General features: G+C 41.0%; 1 protein-coding gene across 2 annotated transcripts in view; it reads left to right on the forward strand.

Moving 5' to 3' along the window:
• The window catches only part of LOC134877727 (septin-7-like), a 64,394-nt gene that overhangs the window by 21,880 nt on the left and 18,916 nt on the right, over positions 1 to 23,598 (forward strand). For both annotated transcript variants that reach the window (XM_063903342.1, XM_063903351.1), the window contains exons 3-7: positions 3,758 to 3,864; positions 16,145 to 16,245; positions 16,339 to 16,473; positions 21,855 to 21,972; positions 22,467 to 22,559. In XM_063903342.1, coding sequence (XP_063759412.1) covers positions 3,758 to 3,864; positions 16,145 to 16,245; positions 16,339 to 16,473; positions 21,855 to 21,972; positions 22,467 to 22,559 — 554 coding nt within the window. The remainder of the gene's footprint in view (positions 1 to 3,757; positions 3,865 to 16,144; positions 16,246 to 16,338; positions 16,474 to 21,854; positions 21,973 to 22,466; positions 22,560 to 23,598) is intronic.

Here is a 23,598-nt window from a genome sequence, read left to right on the forward strand (position 1 = left end):
ATGCACGCACACGCATGTCCACAACACACAGACTCCGCCAACACTATAACACAGTTATGCAGTTATAACACGATAGTGACAGTCCGATCGCCATCAGTCTCCTTGCTTCTACTCAACAGCAAGTGCGCATTACTAAATTGTGCAACATGGTTGAGACCAGTTGTACTTCTGGCTAGGGGGTCGCGTGGAATAGTCCAACTAACGGGAGTTTTATACAATAATGGAATATGGCTCACAGATGAAACTTGTTCTTGTCTTATATTGTTCTTCTTAAATATATATGTAAACATATATTACACAGCATTCATGTGTTCATGAGCCCACTTTGCAAATAAATTCAGTCAATTAAAGTTGAAAACATTTTCTAACAATTCTTGCCAAATAACTTATTTGCATAACAAGCCTTGAAATATACCCTTCATATTTCCCCTTATTAGAAGCAATCTGAGGCTTCTGTTTTAAGAAATGAGCTGCCAACAAAATAAATGAATCCCGACGGAGAGCTGTTTGTCTTGGCAGAACAGTAGTAATAATACCAAATACCAATATTTTTTATTTATTACAGATTATTATTGTAAATAACAGGAGTATATCTTGACAGCATTAATTAAAGCATATTCAAACTTTTCATTTTATCCATTTCCCCCAAAATGTAGTAACCTTAATGTGTAGAGCCGTCTGCCCACACATGATAACAGTTAAAGGTCTACAAAACATGTCTGAAGTTTTTTGCTCAAAATAGCAAACAGATCCCCCATTATAATATGCCTCATCCCCCTCTATCTCAGCCCTGTTCCTGAAGTGCTGATTCTGTGACCGAGCTTTAAATGAACGAGCTGCTGCGGGCCACGCCCCTTTGGAGCGTCATCATCTCTCCTCTGAAGAGAGTTTTCTACCGGGAGAAACTCAGCTAAACGCTGCCATGATTAAACGCCATATTATGTTCCGAACCACATCCAGCATTATTTCTGAAACACTTCTCAGTGTTTACCACTAGAACAGAGACATTATGTCTATTATATATACAACAACTCTAAGTCCCTCCTGCAGACATCCTGCTGAACACACAGACACACAGAGGGGCTGCGGAGGGGATTCAGCTCGCGACTGTACGGGGGACGATAGGTTGGGACGTGTCACGTGGGGAGGACGTTGTCAGGAGTTCAATGTAAAGCCAGCCCACATTTCGGTTATTACGTCATAACCGAATAATCTGTGAGAGACGAATCTAAAACAAAAATCCAGAAAATCCCATTGTATGATTTTAAAATAATTAATTTGCATTTTATTGCATGACATAAGTATTTGATCACCTACCAACCAGTAAGAATTCTGGCTCTCACAGACCTGTTAGTGTTTCTTTAAGAAGCCCTCCTGTTCTCCACTCATTACCTGTATTAACTGCACCTGTTTGAACTTGTTACCTGTATAAAAGAGACCTGTCCACACACTCAATCAAACAGACTCCAACCTCTCCACAATGGCCAAGACCAGAGAGCTGTGTAAGGACATCAGGGATAAAATTGTAGACCTGCACAAGGCTGGGATGGGCTACAGGACAATAGGCAAGCAGCTTGGTGAGAAGGCAACAACTGTTGGCGCATTTATTAGAAAATGGATGAAGTTCAAGATGACGGTCAATCTCCCTCGGTCTGGGGCTCCATGCAAGATCTCACCTCGTGGGGCATCAATGATCATGAGGAAGGTGAGGGATCAGCTCAGAACTACACGGCAGGACCTGGTCAATGACCTGAAGAGAGCTGGGACCACAGTCTCAAAGAAAACCATCATTAACACACTACGCCGTCATGGATTAAAATCCTGCAGCGCACGCAAGGCCCCCCTTCTCAAGCCAGCGCATGTCCTGGCCCGTCTGAAGTTTGCCGATGACCATCTGGATGATCCAGAGGAAGAATGGGAGAAGGTCATGTGGTCTGATGAGACAAAATAGAGCTTTTTGGTCTAAACTCCACTTGCCGTGTTTGGAGGAAGAAGGATGAGTACAACCCCAAGAACACCATCCCAACCGTGAAGCATCGATGTGGACACATCATTCTTTGGAGACGCTTTTCTGCAAAGGGGACAGGACGACTGCACCGTATTGAGGGGAGGAGGGATGGGGCCATGTATCGCGAGATCTTGGCCAACAGCCTCCTTCCCTCAGTAAGAGCATTGAAGATGGGTCGTGGCTGGGTCTTTCAGCATGACAACGACCCAAAACACACAGCCAGGGAAACTAAGGAGTGGCTCCGTAAGAAGCATCTCAAGGTCCTGGAGTGACCTAGCCAGTCTCCAGACCTGAACCCAATAGAAAATCTTTGGGGGGAGCTGAAAGTCCGTATTGCCCAGCGACAGCCCCGAAACCAGAAGGATCTGGAGAAGATCTGGATGGAGGAGTGGGCCAAAATCCCTGCTGCAGTGTGTGCAAACCTGGTCAAGAACTACAGGAAACATCTGCTCTCTGTAATTGCAAACAAAGGTTTCTGTACCAAATATTAAGTTCTGTTTTTCTGATGTATCAAATACTTATGTCATGCAATAAAATGCAAATTAATTATTTAAAAATCATACAATGTGATTTCCTGGATTTTTGTTTTAGATTCCGTCTCTCACAGTTGAAGTGTACGTATGATAAAAATGACAGACTTCTACATGCTTTGTAAGTGGGGAAAACCTGCAAAATCGGCAGTGTATCAAATACTTGTTCTCCCCACTGTATGTATAAAAGACAGTAAAAAGTGCATTTTGCATAATCGGGGACCTTTGAGACGAGAGATCAAGGAGGTAGAAAGTCAGTGACAGTGACTGTGCAGTGATGATGCAAAATGTTTTGACTAGGATGACGCCATCGACTTACCTCTGGAGAAAGAAGTTCACTGCATGCCGTTTTATCCGAGAATGCGTGGGAAAAGATTGTGGCTGCGTACTTGTGTTAATTTTCTGTTTCTCCTTGTCCGAACCAAAAGACTTTCAAATTAAATGACACATGATTGGGATTTCTCTAGTGTCTGCCTCGCTAATATTTGTCTTGTAAATGTTACTCTGGTCAGTATTCACTTCGGGTCGCTGTAATGGTGGCATCAGATTTTCAAACGCTGTGTAATCAGAGGTCTTGCTAGGACAAGCAGCTGTCCTTCCCTCCAACCAAACACTCCTCCAAGGCCTTCCATGAGACACGAGCCAGATGTTCAGCCATTAATCACAGCATTGTGTGTGTGTGAGAGTGTGAGAGCACTGTGTATGTTTGGGGAGGCTGCGGTCTTTGTAAATGTTGACTGTGTGTTTGTGTGACTGCTGCGTCCCTAACACCAGAATGGGAGCAGACAATGGAAAGTTGGCGCAGTAATCAGAGTAAAAGGAGGATTTATATGCGAAGGAAGTGTTTAGTGAAAGGGAGGGAGGAAGAGAATGGGGATGTGAGGGAGAAGGAGAGGAAATGTTTTATTCCCTCCTTCTGAGAGCTTTTCTAGCCGGCACACAAGCTCCTGACCTGCTCCCTCACACACAATGGTTCTGCTTTATGTTCTCTGCAGCAGCTCCATCCCTTCAGGCCCGTGTGTGAGACTGCACATGGGGTTTTTATGTTTTTATTGTGTGCCTGCTTGTAGTTGAGCGTATGCATGCCAGCAGGCCACATGTAATGTGCTTTCGATTTGCTCATGAATAAAGAAATGCTTCATTGCTCTGCCATAAAATTGCCAAATAAACACAAATATTCACTTTTGATGTTTTTTTACATTTGTGTCTGTGTCCTCAGGGGAATCTGGTCTCGGGAAGTCGACACTGATCAATTCTCTGTTCCTGACTGACCTGTACTCCAAGGATTACCCGGGGCCCTCGCAACGCATCAAGAAGACTGTGCAGGTAATTATTTATCTTTAAGGCGCCGGCATCACACCTCATCTTCAGGTTTGGCTTTATCACGATGCTGATGAGGCTGTAAGAAGGTCAGATGTTGAGATGTTTCACCAAACAGACATCCTCACAATAACCTCCTCAGCAATGGCTGTGATAATACACTGGTAACATGAAGAGCACAAGTCAGGCAGATTTAGTAATGCAGTAATAGAGTGGTGCAGGAACGAGTCCTAAAACTCGGAAGTGAGTTAGCATTTTACCACTTCTGGTTCCCTCGTCTCAGTCAGTGGGATTTCTCCATAAGATTTTGGAAAATAGCTGGAAATAAGGTCTGTGGTTGACACAAATTTAAGAGACGCGTCACGTTTTGTTTTACGAGATTAAATACATCAGCAGTGACCCCCCCCCCCCAAAACGTGCATTTATCAAACAGGTTCGTTTTCCACAGATCTTAATTTTTACAATATTCCAAAATCCTATGGAAAAAGGAGTTTTACTAAAAGAAGTTCCCTTCTCCCAAAGTCAACTTCTTATTCGTTTCTCTGCCTGAATAAGGTCTATCGTTAACACAAGCTAAAGAGATTTACTGTTTTGTAAGACATAAAATCCGTCAGTAAATACTCTAAACATTAATGTTCTCAACTTCTATGCTCTCTAAAAACAGCGGTTGCTAACAAATGGCTAATAATGCCTGCTAAACATCATCATGCCGAACTCTACCGCCTTTCACTTAGCAGTGGTAACGTGAAGTCATGTGACTCCAATGTTTATTTATAACCTAGCTTTTTACTTCTGGCGATTGCATTTATGCTTCAAAAATCATAAAGTGGTGTTAATGTGTGGCAAATCTCAAAACGTGTTAGTATCATAAGTGTGTATTTACCACCAATCTTATCTTCTGCAACATACTCAAATCCAATGGAAAATGTAATGCTAGCTTCTGGGTCGGCCCACAAAAATGAGTCCTCACTGCACCACTATAGTTCCATGTGTCCTCTCTGCAAAAATACCCAACCCAACTTGCCTAACCATGACAATGATCTGTCACGAGATATCTACAAACATTTGAGAAACATGCATTCCTGGATACAACATGTCTGTTACCTGACTCTTTGTGTGAACTGACACCTGACCCACAACCTTTTGTTATCTCGCCTCAAGGCAGAGACGAGCTGACCTCTCTGTCTCCATAACACGTCCCACATTCCTGCCGCTCTCACAAAAATACACACAAAGTGTATAAAATCACATCATGTGGAAGACGTTTCCTGCCCGCTGCTCAGTATAGTAATGAGATACTAAACACTTTCACTCAAATTAGAACCTTTTCAATACATACATTGATGCTAGTTGCCTTCCATCTATAAGGCTACTTTAAAGAGTCCTCTCTGCTGATGTTCAGGTGTATATCAGTATGTAGTGTCTCTACTTTAAAGAGTCCTCTCCTGCTGATGTTCAGGTGTATATCAGTATGTAGTGTCTCTACTTTAAAGAGTCCTCTCCTGCTGATGTTCAGGTGTATATCAGTATGTAGCTCTACTTTAAAGAGTCCTCTCCTGCTGATGTTCAGGTGTATATCAGTATGTAGTGTCTCTACTTTAAAGAGTCCTCTCCTGCTGATGTGCAGGTGTATATCAGTATGTAGTGTCTCTACTTTAAAGAGTCCTCTCCTTCTGATGTTCAGGTGTATATCAGTATGTAGTGTCTCTACTTTAAAGAGTCCTCTCCTGCTGATGTTCAGGTGTATATCAGTATGTAGTGTCTCTACTTTAAAGAGTCCTCTCCTGCTGATGTTCAGGTGTATATCAGTATGTAGTGTCTCTACTTTAAAGAGTCCTCTCCTGCTGATGTTCAGGTGTATATCAGTATGTAGAGTCTCTACTTTAAAGAGTCCTCTCCTGCTGATGTTCAGGTGTATATCAGTATGTACTCTACTTTAAAGAGTCCTCTCCTTCTGATGTTCAGGTGTATATCAGTATGTAGTGTCTCTACTTTAAAGAGTCCTCTCCTGCTGATGTTCAGGTGTATATCTACTTTAAAGAGTCCTCTCCTGCTGATGTTCAGGTGTATATCAGTATGTAGTGTCTCTCCTGGGACATGTCTCCATGCTTTTATGTTTATAAAGCTCTTTATGTTTCTCATACTGCCTGTGCTAAAGCACCTCTTTTCACCCTCTGTCTGAAACCAGAGCCCAGTCTGCTCTGATTGGTTAGCTTGCCGGCTCTGTTGTGATTGTTCATCAGCTTAGAGATGTCCAGCCCCATAGCCTACAACGTACAATGTGTTGGAGAACACACTACAGGAGAGGGGGGAAAAAAACAAAAACAGAATAGGGCCCCTTTTAAATGTAAGTTGACCAATGGAGAAGAAAACATTTTTAACGCTGGGTAGAACCTGTCTAGTAATAAACACTATAAAGCTTCAAATCCTCATTGTTTGGACCAGAGGTTAAAGTAAATACAGTGAATGAATGTAGGGAGCAAGTAATGGATTCTTCTGGAGAGGAAGAAGAGATAGGGATGGAATAGCAGAGAAGAAGCAGGGCGAGAATAAGGATGGAGGAACGAAGAGGGAGACAGCAAGGCCACAGAGCCTGGATTTATCCTTTTACGGTCATGACAAAATAAGAACGAGAAGGGAGGGAGAATGCATCTGGAGCAGAGAGGGGAGAAACAGTCTGTAAAAAAGAGACTGATTGTGAAGGAGAAAAAAAGGAAATAGAAAGTTCAAGGGGTTGTTGGACAGGAGCAATTCAGCCAGGAGGAGGAGAAGGAGGAGGGATGCAGGCTGCAGAGGAGATGGACAGAGGAGCAGGGAGAGAGGCTGAGGCTGGGATGGGTTAGTGAGAGGTGACTGAGGAGACTCAAAGAAAAACAAGAGAGCTGGGTGAGAGTCATTCTCCCTGGGGCCTGATAGGGTTGGGAGCAGGGCAAGAATGTTCCCATGAAACCTAACACACACACACACACACACACACACACACACACACACACACACACACACATGCAGATCACATGATTTTGGAATGTAATGGTTGAAAAAACCTCATCTTCTCTTTAGTTGATTAATATTTTTTGCACTTTTGTCAAATGTTTTTGCAGCAGGACTTGATGTGTTTGCACAACAAGCCTCCCCCACACACATCCACAAGACACTCCGTGAAGCCAGCTTTGTAATTTGCGTTTTGGTTAGGCGAAAGTGTTTCTGTGTAGGAAGAGGAGTGATAAAATCCTGCTAAAAATCACAGATACATTGTGAGATCAATTATGGTTTCATATAAATCACAGACCCTGCTTTCGTTTTAGTATGTTTTTTTTAAGATTTCTTACTCTACCAAATAACTATTGAGCGGTGCAGGAATGAGTCCTAAAACATGGCATGAGTTTGCATTCAACGGGTCATGCAGACAGTTTCTTTGCTTTGATCCCCGAATGAAAATCTGCCTAAAAAAGCTGAAAAGATTTTCATGTTTTGTTCTATGAGATAAAATACGTAAGTGAACGTCATTGCAAGAGACGACTTAACGCTAGCACGCCGAACATTATCCGCCATTAGCTTAGCAAATGTCATGTTACCGTGCTGTAGTTTGTTTATGGGCTAACGTTAGCTTTTAAACATCTAGCAATTACATTTACCGTTCAATAATCATAAAAGTGTGTTATTAGGTAGAGAGTATTCTGCTGAGGATTTCTACTTTTAGTCGAGGGAGACTTTCTATGCTAACTTCTGCTGGAGCCTTCAAAAATGTGTGTTATATTTCTTCTGATGTATAAAGTGAGCTCAATATAGTGGTGCAGGAATGAGTCCTAAAACTCTGAAGTGAGTTAGCATATTACCACTTCCGGCTCCCTCGTCTCAGAGTCAGTGGAATTTCTCCTTAGGATTTTGGAAAATAGCTGGAAATAAGGACTGTGGTTGACACACATTTAAGAGACGGATCACATGTTTTTGGGACAAAACGCCCCCCACTGGAGATTTTTGAAGAGTTAACTGTCTGAAAAACGATGGTTGTTAACAAGTGGCTGAATAGGACTACAGAAGTTGTCGAGGACGTTGTACGTCATTACGCCGAACACGTAAACACTCCCGCTAAGTTTGTTAGCTCATCTTTGTAAAATGATATCAGACTGGTGATTGAAACAGCCATGACTTCTAGTTAAACTCAGTGTGGCTAAAAAGGAAAAGCTTTGTTAAAGCGTGTGAAAGTCAGTTGAAAGGATCTTAAGTTGTCGTGACGTTGAAGTCGTGCGACCCTGCTGTAGTCGTCTGTAGTTCCTTTATAGCGTAACGTTAGCATTTTGCTTCTGGCGATCAGATTTATGATTTGAAAATTATAAAAGTAGTGTAGACATGTGGAGATTATCCAACTGAACAAAACGTGCATTCATCAAACAGGTTTGTTTTCCACAGACCTTATTTTTTATAATATTCCAAAAGTCTATGGAGAAATCACATTGCTTTTTTGTCGAGGGAACCCATGCAGCTTACTTCCGGGTCGGCCTACAAAAAAAAGTCATCCCTGCACCATTCTATGTACTATGCAGAGGTACAGTTTCCTAAAAATGATGTTACTTGTGATTTCTTGTCATGTTGTTAGCACCTCGTGCTAAATTCCAATTCACCTTCAGTGTAACGATGAATCCAAACTATTGACCCGGTTAGACACCAGAAGATTTTTGTTCAAACTGCTTGTGCAGTGTGTCCTGATGGATTTCAGAAACAGATCAAGTGATGTGGCCTCAGATTCAGCATGGGGCTAACTTCACTGTTTTGTCGAGACTGAAAACATTGAGAAAATGTTGCTTCCATCAGTCCGTCTAAAGAATCTCGATCCTCCTGTGAACCCTATGAGCGCAACGTGGGCATCCGTGCTCTGGTCCATGGGTGTTGTGGTCCAGGAGCCAAGGAGGAGGGCCGACGGGGTCAGAGTATTTATATTCTAGAACAATCCCTCATGCTTTGTCGCCCACTCACGTTCCCCCGGATCGGATTTCTTTTTAAATGTTGGTGTTGAGACTGACGGCATTTTTGAGGTTTCCTCCCAATCTGTTTTTCTTCGCAGAAGCTCTGGAAATAGCAGATTTGGTTTCGAATAGGCTGACGTGACATGCACAGACACTTACAGTACAAACACACACTTTAACACACACAATTATGCTCCAATATGTCAAACGACTGCGGTGCGTGTTATATATATATGCTCAGCTGTAGAGGCAGACGGATGCTCTGAAGGCTTGTGAAAGCTGGATTCTGTTTGTTTTAGAGAAAGAGGGCTGTAGTTTGATTTAAAGGGCCATTCCTAAAATAACTACATGGCCTTGTGAAAGTATGCGGTGAGGCGAGGCAGCAGCAAACAGGCTGCAGGAAATGATGGATCTGAATGTGGAAACATGTGAAGTGTGAGATGGAATGGTTTGTTTGTCTGCTTTTTTTGTTTCGGGCTAAAGCAGCAAGCAGAAATCCATCAGGCTGTTTTTGTTATTTGAACAATAACATGTTGGATCTTATATCACTTTAGCAACGTGTGCTTCTTTAAGTATACTGAGGCACTACAGAACGAGTTACCGTGGAGTTAGACGTGGACGAAATTGTTGGTACCCTTCGGTTAAAGAAAGAAAAACCCACAACGGTCTCTGAAATAACTTGAAACTGACAAAAATAATAATAAATTAAAATGTATTGAAAATAACAAATGAGAATCAGACATTGCTTTTGAATTGTGTTTCAACAGAATCATTTTACAAAACAAAATAATGAAACTGGCCTGGACAAAAATGATGGTACCCTAGAAAAGACTGAAAATAATTTGAACACAGGCTCATGTTAAACTAAGGTGAGTCCTGTATTTCATCACAGGTGTCTTCAGACTTGTAATCAGTCAGTCTGCCTATTTAAAAGGTGAACAGTAGTCACTGTGCTGTTTAGTATCATGGTGTGTACCACAACATGGAGCACAGAAAGCTAAGGAGAGAGTTGTCTCAGGATATTAGAAAAGAAAATTATAGACAAGCATATTAAAGTTAAAGGCTAAAAGACCATTTCCAAGCAGCTTGATGCTCCTGTGACTACAGTTGCTCATATTATTCAGAAGTTTAAGGTCCATGGGACTGTAGCCAACCTCCCTGGACGTGGCCGCAAGAGGAACATTGATGACGAATTGAAGAGACGGATAATACGAATGGTAACCAAAGAACCCCGAACAACTTCCAAAGAGATTAGAGGTGAACTCCATAGGTCAAGGTACGTCAGTGTCAGATCGCACCATCCAGCTGTTTGAGCCAAAGTGGACTTAATGGAAGACGACCGAGGAGGACACTACTGTTGAAAGCAAATCATAAAAAAGCAAGACTGGAATTTGCCACAATGCATGTTGACAAGCCACAAAGCTTCTGGGAGAATGTCCTTTGGACTGATGAGACAAAACTGGAACTTTTTGGCAAGTACAAAGAAAAGAACACTATACCTACTGTGAAACATGGAGGAGGCTTGGTGATGTTCTGTGGCTGCTCTGCTGCATCTGGCACAGGGTGTGTTGAATTTGTGCAGGGTATCATGAAATCTCAAGACTATCAACGCATTCTGGAGTGAGATGTGCTGCCCAGTGTCAGAAAGCTTGGTCTTAGTCACAGGTCATGGGTCGTCCCACAGGATAACGATCCAAAACACACAGCTAAAAACACCCAAGAATTGCTCAGAACAAAACGCTGGACTATTCTGAAGTGGCCTTCTATGAGCCCTGATCTAAACCCTATTGAACATCTGTGGAAGGAGCTGAAACATGCAGTCGGAAGAAGGCACCCTTCAAACCTGAGACAGCTGGAGCAGTTTGTTAACGAGGAGTGGGCCAAAATACCTGTCGACAGGTGCAAAAGTCTCATTCAGAGTTACAAAAATAGCTTGCAGTGATTCACTCAAAAGGTTGTGCAACAAAATATTAACTTAAGGGTACCATCATTTTTGTCCAGGCCAGTTTCATTATTTAGTTTTTTTAAATGATTCTGTTGAACCACAATTCAAAAGCAATGTCTCATTTTCATTCGTTATTTTTCAATACATTTTAATTTATTATTACTTTTGTCAGTTTCAAGTTCTTTCAGTGACCGTTGTAGGTTTTTCTTTCTTTAACGGAAGGGTACCAACAATTTTTGTCCATGTCTGTGTATATATATATTTATATATATATATATATATATATTTATATATATATATAAATATATATATATATATATATAAATATATATATATATATAAATATATATATACAGTGGGGCAAAAAAGTATTTAGTCAGCCACCAATTGTGCAAGTTCTCCCATTTAAAAAGATGAGAGAGGCCTGTAATTTTTATCATAGGTATACCTCAACTATGAGAGACAGAATGAGAAAAAAAATCCAGAAAATCACATTGTAGGATTTTTAATGAATTAATTTTCAAATTATTGTGGAAAATAAGTATTTGGTCAATAACAAAAGTTCATCTCAATACTTTGTTATATACCCTTTGTTGGCAATGACAGAGGTCAAACGTTTTCTGTAAGTCTTCACAAGGTTTCACACACTGTTGCTGGTATTTTGGCCCATTCCTCCATGCAGATCTCCTCTAAAGCAGTGATGTTTTGGGGCTGTAGCTGGGCAACACAGACTTTCAACTCCCTCCAAAGATTTTCTATGGGGTTGAGATCTGGAGACTGGCTAGGCCACTCCAGGACCTTGAAATGCTTCTTACGAAGCCACTCCTTCGTTGCCCTGGCGGTGTGTTTGGGATCATTGTCATGCTGAAAGACCCAGCCACGCTTCATCTTCAGTGCCCTTGCTGATGGAAGGAGGTTTTCACTCAAAATCTCACGATACATGGCCCCATTCATTCTTTCCTTTACATCAGTCGTCCTGGTCCCTTTGCAGAGAAACAGCCCCAAAGCATGATGTTTCCACCCCCATGCTTCACAGTAGGTATGGTGTTCTTTGGATGCAACTCTGCATTCTTTCTCCTCCAAACACGACGAGTTCAGTTTTTACCAAAAAGTTCTATTTTGGTTTCATCTGACCATATGACATTCTCCCAATCCTCTTCTGGATCATCCAAATGCCCTCTAGCAAACTCCAGACGGGCCTGGACATGTACTGGCTTAAGCAGGGGGACACGTCTGGAACTGCAGGATTTAAGTCCCTGGCGGCGTAGTGTGTTACTGATGGTAGCCTCTGTTACTTTGGTCCCAGCCCTCTGCAGGTCATTCACTAGGTCCCCCCGTGTGGTTCTGGGATTTTTGCTCACCGTTCTTGTGATCATTTTGACCCCACGGGGTGAGATCTTGCGTGGAGCCCCAGATCGAGGGAGATTAGCAGTGGTCTTGTATGTCTTCCATTTTCTAATAATTGCTCCCACAGTTGATTTCTTCACACCAAGCTGCTTACCTATTGCAGATTCAGTTTTCCCAGCCTGGTGCAGGTCTACAATTTTGTCTCTGGTCTCCTTTGACAGCTCTTTGGTCTTGGCCATAGTGGAGTTTGGAGTATGACTGTTTGAGGTTGTGGACAGGTGTCTTTTATACTGATAACGAGTTCAAAAAGGTGCCATTAATACAGGTAACGAGTGGAGGACAGAGGAGCCTCTTAAAGAAGAAGTTACAGGTCTGTGAGAGCCAGAAATCTTGCTTGTTTGTTATTGACCAAATACTTATTTTACCGAGGAATTTACCAATTAATTCATTAAAAATCCTACAATGTGATTTCCTGGATTGTTTCCCCCATTTTGTCTCTCATAGTTGAAGTGTACCTATGATGAAAATTACAGGCATCTCTCATCTTTTTAAATGGGAGAACTTGCACAATTGGTGGCTGACTAAATACTTTTTTGCCCCACTGTATATATATATATATATATATACACATACAGCTGCGGAAAAAATTAGGAGACCACTTCAGCATTATCATTTTCTGTTTTTTTATTATTTATAGGTCTTTGAGTTAAATGATACATACAGTGGGGAGAACAAGTATTTGATACACTGCTGATTTTGCAGGTTTTCCCACTTACAAAGCATGTAGAGTTCTGTCATTTTTATCATAGGTACTCTTCAACTGTGAGAGACGGAATCTAAAACAAAAGTCCAGAAAATCACATTGTATGATTTTTAAGTAATTCATTTGCATTTTATTGCATGACATAAGTATTTGATACATCAGAAAAACAGAACTTAATATTTGGTACAGAAACCTTTGTTTGCAATTACAGAGAGCAGACGTTTCCTGTAGTTCTTGACCAGCATGGATTTTGGCCCACTACTTCATCCAGATCTTCTCCAGATCCTTCAGGTTTCGGGGCTGTCACTGGGCAATACGGACTTTCAGCTCCCTCCAAAGATTTTCTATTGGGTTCAGGTCTGGAGACTGGCTTCTTACAGAGCCACTCCTTAGTTGCCCTGGCTGTGTGTTTTGGGTCGTTGTCATGCTGGGAGACCCAGCCACGACCCATCTTCAATGCTCTTACTGAGGGAAGGAGGCTGTTGGCCAAGATCTCGCGATACATGGCCCCATCCATCCTCCCCTCAATACGGTGCAGTCGTCCTGTCCCCAGTTGAAGTGTACCTATGATAAAAATGACAGACCTCTACATGCTTTGTAAGTGGGAAAACCTGCAAAATCGGCAGTGTATCAAATACTTGTTCTCCCCACTCTATAATTTTTTATTCTGTTCTATAAACTGCTGATAATTTTTCTCTGTGTTGAAATTCAACAGACTCTGGAATATGTAGAGATAAAACTTTAACAAAAATTTGGAGTGGTCTCTTAATTTCTTCCAGAGCTGTATATTGTTTATTGTTTAAAAGGATCTCCATTAACTGCCACCAAAGTGGGACAAGCTAGCGTTCCTGGGGTCTAAACACAAAACATAACAATACACAAGATACAAATTGTAATTCACTTAACAATGATAATCTAAAAGCAGTAAATCACTATAAACATCATCAGAAATTATTCCGAAAAAGTTGTTGGAATAAAAATGTACACAAAATATAAATCAAATATAAAGCAGGATATTATATATACAATAAGTGTGAAAAGGAAAGGAATTTTAAATAGAATATAAATGTAAAATGTACATGTGAGTTTAAGTCCAGTTATCCAAGAGAAACTAGGGGGGATTTATTATTTAGAGTTATGGCAGTAGGCAGGAATAGCATAGATAATGTTTAATGCTTTTTTCTAGGCACACATTTTGTTTTAGAAAGTTCAGTTAAGTATGGAAATAAAAAAGTCATACCCACTAGTGACTCATGTGGTATCTTTCAATCAGAAGGTTGTGGGTTCAATCCCAGCCCCTGCAGTCCACATGTATGTCTCTTTGGGCAAAAGGCTTCACTTCAAGTTGGCTTCATTGAGCAGGTGGCAACTTGCATTGCAGCCCTGCCTATGTATGAATGTGTGTGAAAGATGACTTGGAAATGTAAAGTGCTTCAAGGGGTCGTAAAACACTGGATAAAGTGCTGTATAAAGGCAGTCTGAACATGAAGTAAGATTTATCTTCAGTATCTTCTCCTCTTTCAACTTCATTTGTTTGTTCTGGAATGAAAAATGTGTTTCAAAAGATCAATTGCTGAGGTTCCATCACCTATCTATCTACCGTCTACAATAACTGGATCTCTGCCATCTCAGTGTTTTAGTCATATCCAACCCATAGATGTATAATCAGAACTGGATGCAGTGTTGGAGGTGGGGCCTTGTTCATTCCTATGAGAGCTGCTCATTGGCGCATGAAGGCAAAAGGGCCTGAGGTTCTCGAGAGGAAAACATCACAAATGACCCATCTTGCCTGGCTGTCGAGAGCATAGAGCATGCGCAGTTGAGTTTCGCCTTAAGCCCCGCCTCCGATCTCCTGCTCTCGGCTCAGTAGAATGAATGGAGAGAGAAAATATCAGCTTTTAGCGCATTTTACAACTTAAAGTACCTAATGTTTTTAATAAGGGCTATAAAAGGGTTCATACTGGGTAGTTTATTTGGTTTTTAAAAAAGTATATGCTGATTCAAAGACGTACCTTCCCCAAAGTAAGTCAATAGGAAAAAGTCTTTCTGGGCCGGGTGACGTCACTGACTGATACGGAAGTTGTAGTATCGCCGTTTGGCCACTATGCACATTTTCTCAAAGTCCGGAGCACTTCCTGGGTGCTTGATCCAACCCAACGTTTCTTTTTACCCAGCAATTTCAGAAGAAGTGACAGGAACTCAACTCATACCCTGGCCTTTTTACCAGGCAACGGTACAAAGTGTATGTCTTTCGGTTGGACTTTTTCTGCTTGCAGTATACAAAGATGCATTCAATTAACTTCAAACATTACAAATCCCTTGAAAGGTGCTGCAAAGCGGTATCTAAACCTTAAAAATGATATTAGATGTTTCTGAAACATCACAACTACACCTCCATTTTGAATCGGCCCTCAGCTATTTCTAAAAGTACAATGAATATGGCCCCCACATTAGAGTTGTGCTTGTCTTAGATTGTACTTCTTAAATTCTATATGTAAACATATATTACACAGTAGTTTTCATGTGTTAATAAGCCCTCTTTTCAAATCAATTTAGTCAATTAAAGATGAAAACATTTAGTGCCAAATCTTTGTTGATTAAAAAAGTATCATATTTGCATAACAACCTTTAGCTATTCCCTTCATATTTCACAAAGCAATCTGAGGCATCTGATTTAAGGGATGAGCTGCAACGCTTTTTGTAACAAAATAAATGAAACCCTATGGAGAGCTGTGATGTAGGCTGATTGTTTCTTAAAGCATATTCAAGTATCAAGAATCAGTCACTTACATTTGATTGATTTTGTTAACTTATAACATAACCTAACATATATCACGTTGATTGAGGGGCCCAGCCCTTCGGTAATTTCACCGTATCTGACCGTCAGTGAAAAAAGTTTGGACACAGCTGGGCTAAACTCTTTAAAGTGTTTTGTGTGTGTGTGTGTGTGTGTGTGTGTGTGTGTTTTGGGTATAATGCCAGAGAAAAGCAAAACATGTTAGTTTTGAGTGTCCTCACGCACACACAGATATTTGTGTATCTCCCAGCAGGTTGTGTGGGCGCTCGATGTATTCTCAGGGCTGAGAGTGGGAGAGGAAAGTGTCGCATCATTAAACTAGCAGGTCGCTGTGTGTGGGCATGTTGGTGTCGCACAAATTGAGAATACAGTGTTGAATCTGAGACCTGCACTTACTGGGATTTAGGTGTAAGGAACCGGTTTTCAAACTTGTATTGTAGTTTAAGCCTGTTTATGTCTTTGTGTTTCAGGTGGAGCAGTCCAAGGTGCTGATAAAGGAAGGGGGCGTCCAACTGACACTCACCATTGTGGATACTCCAGGGTTCGGAGATGCGGTGGATAACAGTAACTGGTGAGCAGAGCCGACCTCATCAAGCTGTTTCCAAATGTTCCGTTTGGTTATCTGATTGATTTCTCTGATTGATATCTCTTCTGTATCTCCAAGCTGGCAGCCTGTTATAAACTACATTGACAGTAAGTGCGAGGACTTCCTCAATGCCGAGTCCAGAGTGAACCGCAGATCCATGCCCGACAACAGAGTGCACTGCTGCCTGTATTTCATCGCCCCCTCTGGACACGGGTAGGTCTGCATGAAATCAAGTTGTAATAAGAGGAGGTTAATATGACGAAAGGCCCCACAATAAAAGGCAATGATCGGATAAACGCTCTTTTTGGTTGCATTTCTGTACATGTTGGAACTAAAATAATTTTTAAATATTAAAAGATCCCCTATTATGCAAAATGAACTTTTTGATGTCTTTTGTACATAAATGTGTCCCCGGTGTGTAAGGAGACTCACAAAGTGTCCGAAAATACAACCCTCTCTCTTTTCCTCCTTACCCACATCTCTAAAAACGGGGGTACAAACGAGCTGATCCAGATTTGCCGTTCTTATGACTTAATAAGGAACATTTGGGCTGGCTTTACATTGAACTCCTGGCAACGTCCCAACCTGTCGTCCCCCAGATACAGTCGGCAAGCTGAAACCACTCTGTTTTGGAAGTAATTTGGTCTGTGTTTACATTAACAAGCATCGCTAAAACACAGAGCTAACGCTGTACTGGAGAGACTGTGTGTAATATAAAGGTCCTGTCCTTGTGGTAAATCGAGAGAGAAACGTTTGAGCTCCATACTGTTTCAGAGATAATGCTGGATGTGGTTTGGAACATAATATGTCGTTTAATCACGGCAGCGTTTAGCTGAGTTTCTCCCGGTAGAAAACTCTTCAGAGGAGAGATCATGATGCTCCAAAGGGGCGTGGCCAGCAGCAGCTCCAAAGGGCCGTGGCCAGCAGCAGCTCCAAAGGGGCGCGGCCAGCAGCAGCTAGTTCATTTAAATCTACAGTCACAGAATCAGCACTTCAGGAACAGGGCTGAGATAGAGGGGGATGAGGCATGCTACAATGGGGGATCTGTTTGCTTTTTTGAGCAAAATACTTCACAGACATGTTTGTATAGATATATATTGTTCAAATATAGCATAATAGGAGACCTTTGAACCATATTGAATCTTTATTTTTTACTTAAAGCCCACATACAGTTATGCCTGTGTAAAATATTAGGCTTATCCTTTTATTGTGTGTTTTTTCTTTCAAAAATACATTTGTGTTTTGGACTACAACATATTTAAAGATGTCAGCTTGGAATTTAAGAAACTGATGGCCATTTTTTGTAATTTAAATTTTTATAGACCAAACAATGAATCTAGTAAATAATCAGCAGATGAATCGATAATGAATATAACTGTTAGTTTTAGAAGTAATTTTCAGTATTTCCTGTTGAAACATGACATAATAGATCAATGTCATGTTTTTCCAATATGATTTTATCGATCTATCAGTCAATCACATGTACAGTGTGTACAGCATGTCCTTAGACCATGTCGTGCACAAGGAAAACCCCATCTTTATCAAGGGACCTATCTCCAAGGACAGACAGACATGCAGTTTGATGTTGTGTGTATGGTTTTAAACAAAAAAGATAATCAAATATGAACAAAGACGATAGAAATGACCAAAAATATAATGTGAAGATTTTAAAAAGATCCATGAAGATGTCAAACATCTTCCAGGTGCCTCCAACATACACTATATAGATAAAAGTAGTTGGGACACCTTCACATTACACCCAAATGCCAAACTCTTAGGCATTCATATGAAGTCCCCCCCCCTTTGCAACTGTGACAGCTTCCTCTCTTCTGGGAAAGCTTTCAACAAGATCATGGAGTGTGTCTGTGGGAATCTTTGCCCCTTCATCCAGAAGAGCATTTGTGAGGTCAGACCCTGATGTTGGACAAGAGGGCCTGGCTCTTCGTTCTAGCTCAACCCACATGTGTTCAGTGGGGTTGAGGTCAGTGCCCTGTGCGGGCCAGTCCAGTTCTTCCACACCAAACTCATCCAGCCATGCTTTTATGATAATGCTGGAACTTAAAAGGGCCTTCCCCAAACTGTTTTGTTGGAATTGTCCAGAATGACTTCACTGGAACTAAGGGGCCTAGGACAACCCCAGAAAAACAACCCCCATATAGCAGTGTCCCGATATTTGTGTCTATTTAGTGTACGCTGAATTAGAAACATGCATATTTGGGACAAGTGCAAACAGATAAAGAAAATAAAGTTGGAAAAGAGGGTGGAAAGATGGAGGCTGAACTTCTGAACAGTCTGAATCTATAGCAGCTTAAGTAGGGATTGGTTCAAAGCAAGCCAGAGCCACTGTGAGCTTGGAACTATAGAAGGAAGGTATGATTTTGGTTGGTGAAGAAGCTCCCTGAGCCAGCCTGTTTGATTTGAAAGGAAAACATTCATTTGTGCTGGTGAAAGAGGAGTTCAGTTGGATAGAATTCATGCAGCTTTGAGCCTCTACGCCTCTTTGTAAAAATGAAATCTACCTTTTTTATTCCGCCTCCCATTCTCTGCTGATATGCAGGCTGTTGCATGTGTGTGTGTGCCATAGATGAGGGGCTGCCAGCCAGTGTGTGTGACCCACAAACGTTATATAACCCATTCCTGCTCATGCTCAGTAGAGTTCTTCTCTCCATCACTGAATCAACCAATCAGAGTGGAGCAGCCCACAGCCAGGCCTCTCATCTCAGACAAACACACTCTCTCATCTCACAGTGTGTGTGTGTGTTCCCTGGGCATCACTAGAACATTCCCTGTTTGTCAGTCCTGCTGCAGCACCCGCCTCAGTTAAATGTGGAGTGATGTCTCCACAAATCCATCCTTCCACTCCGGCTCACTGATGGAGAGTTTTGATCCACTTAGACTCTGTAGAGTTTATAAACCTGCTGGGTCGCTGAACGCAGGGTGTCTCAAATGTATTTAATATCCAGAAGCGGTGTGAATGTGATGCTTGCTTTTAATGAGTGATTTGGAATCTGTTGTAGTTGTTCTGTTATCATCTCCCCCCGAAATACTTTTAGCTAAATCTGACATTCATTAGTCACATGTGCCGAGACATTTTACATGTATGAGCTATAAATTCTCTTGAGAGTTTCAGAAGAGTTTGTGAGATATTAATGCTGTCTGTTGGTCTACCTGTCTCACCACTTGGCCCCGGGTTGGTAAATCTCAACAACCAATACCTGGATTGATAGGAAATAGGTGCCACTTTTCAGGTTCAATGTTAAAAATTCTAACAACTTGAATTCCCTCAACATTTCACCTAGCACCATCAGTATGTTATTTTTAAAAATGATTTACTTATGACATTCCCATCAGCCTGTACTTTGTGTTTATTGATAACTAGCAAATGTAGTACGCTAACACACTAACTTGTTATCAATGTCATCTTTTATTGTTTAAAGGCAAGGCAATTCAAAATGCTTTACAAAAAATAAAAGACATTAAGAAAGAAAATGCAGCAGAAACACATTATAAAATGGCATTTAAAAACAATCATTTAAAAAGCAGAGATAATAAAATAAACACATCAGGTATAAAACACTTGAATAAAAGCCACACTGCAGTGTGACACGAACAGCCCAATTAAAAGCAGCGGTATAAAGACCGTCTGGATTTAAAAGTAGTCAGAGTTGCAGCGGCCCTGCAGGATTCTGTGAGTTTGTTCCAGATATTTGGAGCATAATAACTGAACTTCTCCATGTTTAGTTCTGAGTCTGGGGACAGAGAGCTGACCCGTCCAAGAAGACCTGAGACATCTGGATGGTTCATAATCTAGCAGGAGATCAGAAATGTATTTTGGGCCCAAACCATTCAATGCTTTATAAACCAGCAGCAGAACTTTGAAATCAGTTCTTTGACAGACAGAATTGTACTAATAATAATGACATTCCCATCAGCTCAGCTGTACTGTGTGTGTATTGCTAATTAGCAAATGTAGCATGCTCACACAGAAACTTGAAATGTTATCATTGCCATTATAAGCATGTTAGCATTCGAATGCTAGTATTTCGCTCAAAGTGTGACTGTGCTGCTTCACGGATGAGTTAGCTTGACTGTGGACTCTTACACTCTTTTTTGTGCTGTACTGCAACCTAACAATGACAACTGAAAGTGTTGCATTCAAAGTGTTTTATAGCTTATTAAGCTGGTTACTCTGAACATTTAGACATGTTTAGATATGTCTAATTTCTGTGCTAATCTCTACATTTATTGGACAGCATCCAAGTTCAGACTTGTTCCTTGTTCCTTGTTCCTTGTTCCTAATCAGATAGGGGACTTTTACTTTTACCGCAAAGTGACTTGGGAATTTAAAGGTCCCCTATTATGCCAAATGCAATTTTTGCTGTCTTTTATACATAAATATGTGTCCCCGGTGTGTAAGGAGACTCACAAGGGTCAGCAAATACAACCCTCTCTCTTTTCCTCCTTACCCACATCTCTGAAAACAATTAAACCTTTAATAACATTGTTTTCTGCACAGCTTTGCACATGGTATCGTTTATAAGTGCATAATGGAGTAAGTCACTAAGCTTCTGTGAATTCCACTGCTCTTTAATTTATAAAATGGCTGTAGCAAGCCCCCACTCAACACAAAGTCAAGGTCTCTATTGATACACTGCCAGTACATGTTGGGAATAGTTCATTTCTCTGGGTAAACATATCGGGTATCAGGTTTAGCGTTCCTGTCACTCTTCAGGAATTTGCCAAAATAAAGTTTCTAACTGCCGAATCCTCTGAAACAGCTGCAGGATCGCAGTGTGTGGCTATAGAGTTTAAATTATAAAAAATCCTGCATTAGACTGTATGCTCGTGTTTCCAAGATGTGCTTGTCAAGGTGTTTTATACCCCAAGATGCTGCAGTGAAAAGGAAATAAAAAAAACTAGCAGCCAGCAGTGTCTCGAGTGTGTAGAGACAATTTATGGTTTAATTCCAAAAGGAGAAACATTTGGAGTCAGCAGTCAGCATCTCCTGCAGACTTTCTTCCAGACACTGTGACTCCGGCTTTATCTGGGACCCTGCAGGACTCCTCTGACGATGCACTGCACAATAACCTGACCCCCATTATAACTATCAGGTTACCATATGCACAAGACTTTCTGGGATGAGTTAGTCCCTCAGCATCCCCTTCATACACATTTATTGCTCACAAACATGTGGCATGGATCACTTGAACATGCACACATCACAATACTTACATTCATGAGCATCACTGGCTACCAATTTTTGACCTACAGTTATATATTTACATCGTCCAAGCTGTTAATCAGAAAGAGAGAAGAGCCTATGGGAGTATCACAAAGACAGTCCCTCATCAGCCAAGTCAGAAAAAAACAATGAGTCGTCACCACAGAAGAAGAGCGTATGAGACAAAAAGTCTTCATTGTGTCTTTGCTGTGGGCGATCTGCTGTTTTGGTTGGCCCTCTGCTGGTGACCCACTGAACTGCACCTCTTTAGATCCATTCTCATAAATGTCAGGAACATTTGCACAAGAAATGTAAAGCAGAATTGATCGTAGGCGTTTTTGTGCTTATTATTTTCTGTGTGTCTACCCTTCAGTCTGAAGCCGCTGGACATCGAGTTCATGAAGAGACTCCATGACAAAGTGAACGTCATCCCTCTGATTGCAAAAGCCGACACTCTGACCCCAGAGGAGTGCCAGCTCTTTAAGAAGCAGGTATTTGTTTGTGTGTCTATGTGTCACATTAAGCAGCATAAACATAAGAAGCTATAATAGGCATTCAAGCTTTCTTTATGAGATTATAAGTTGGATACCTTCTGTGGGTAAACTATGGAGCTAGAGGTAGGAGGCATTTAGCCTAATTTGGCATGAACAGTAGAAGCTGAACATGCATTTGAGAAAGTTCATATATTATAAAGAAACATTACAAGTTCCTGCCGCCTAGTTAGTGAGTTTAGAGTTGTTGGCATATGTTTTAAATTTGGACAAAGCAAAACCATTCCATCCTTCTTCCATTAGCTAAACTAATCCCCTCCCTAGTTCCAAACCGTATGCACACCGAAGTGGTTATCAATCAAATTAAAATATTGGGTAAAGAGAAAAAACAACATTTTACAATTAAAGGAGAAATTTAAATCATGTTTTATCTTGATATTTGTACAGGCTAATGGTTTGTACTTTGTATTCTGATTATTTTCTTCCTTTGTCAGATAATGAAAGAGATCCAGGAGCACAAGATCAAAATTTATGAATTCCCAGACACGGAGGACGACGAGGACAACAAGCTCATCCGAAAGATTAAGGTAATGGCCCCCCTAGTCTTTTTAGTAATTTGAAACTTGATTTAAGGCCTTCTGATTGATCTTATTCGGAAGAAAGCCAAATATCAGTCTGTCCTACAGGCTCTATCCAACCTCTGCCCTATTCCTCCATGCCCGGCAGCCTCTTTACAGAACAGGCCATCATCTTTATAAGTATATTGAAGAATCTTCACTATTTATTGTCATTTATGTCACCCTGCCACATTAAACTCTGCCAATAGCGAAACTTGTATGACATGATCTAAAAGATTGAATCCGCATCATTTTAATGTTGGCACTTAGGGACATTTCCCTAATGAAAGGCCCGATCGCAGCAGCGTCTAAAACAGTGACATGACACAGATAGCCCAAACTGGAGGAGAGTATAGTAGCATAAATACCTCCATTGCACCATCCAGCATTTTAACCCCTCCTGCTCTATTGGAGTATAGATGAGTTATAGATGACAGCAGCTTACACTCCTTTCCTCTGTAGAGGAAGTAAAGAAACCATAACTCTGGATGTATTTGTTGTTTGAGGTGCATTATATGACTCAGCAGCTTTGAGACATGAAGAAACTATTATTTTCCGCTTTGCTCTAATGCATTATATTCACCGGAAAGTGGGCGAGGCCGTAATTTCGCTAGGAAGAGCCTCATAGTTCCTATGGATTTAAATTAAACTATAAATCGACACTGATCATAGATCTCCAATGATGTTTTTTAATAGTGTGCCTGTCTGACCAGCATATTGGGCTTCTTGTAGATTAAAAATGGCACGGTTATCTTGATTTTCTGATGTGATTGCCGAAAAACTTCAGAATCTGTATTGACCACCATTCAAATGACAGTGAATGTTTTCCCCAAAAAGTGGGCGGAGCCTTAATTTCGCCAGGAAGCGAAGTAGGTGTTACTCTCATCTATACTGTAAACTGCTCCACTCACATTTATTTGTATTTTCTGGTTAGCTACCAGACACTAATGTCTTAACTTACAGTTATGCTAGCTACCTCGAGAGCTTTTTCCCCATCTCAATATCTTAA

This window comes from Eleginops maclovinus, chromosome 2 (assembly GCF_036324505.1).
Source record: "Eleginops maclovinus isolate JMC-PN-2008 ecotype Puerto Natales chromosome 2, JC_Emac_rtc_rv5, whole genome shotgun sequence".
Taxonomy (NCBI): domain Eukaryota; kingdom Metazoa; phylum Chordata; class Actinopteri; order Perciformes; family Eleginopidae; genus Eleginops; species Eleginops maclovinus.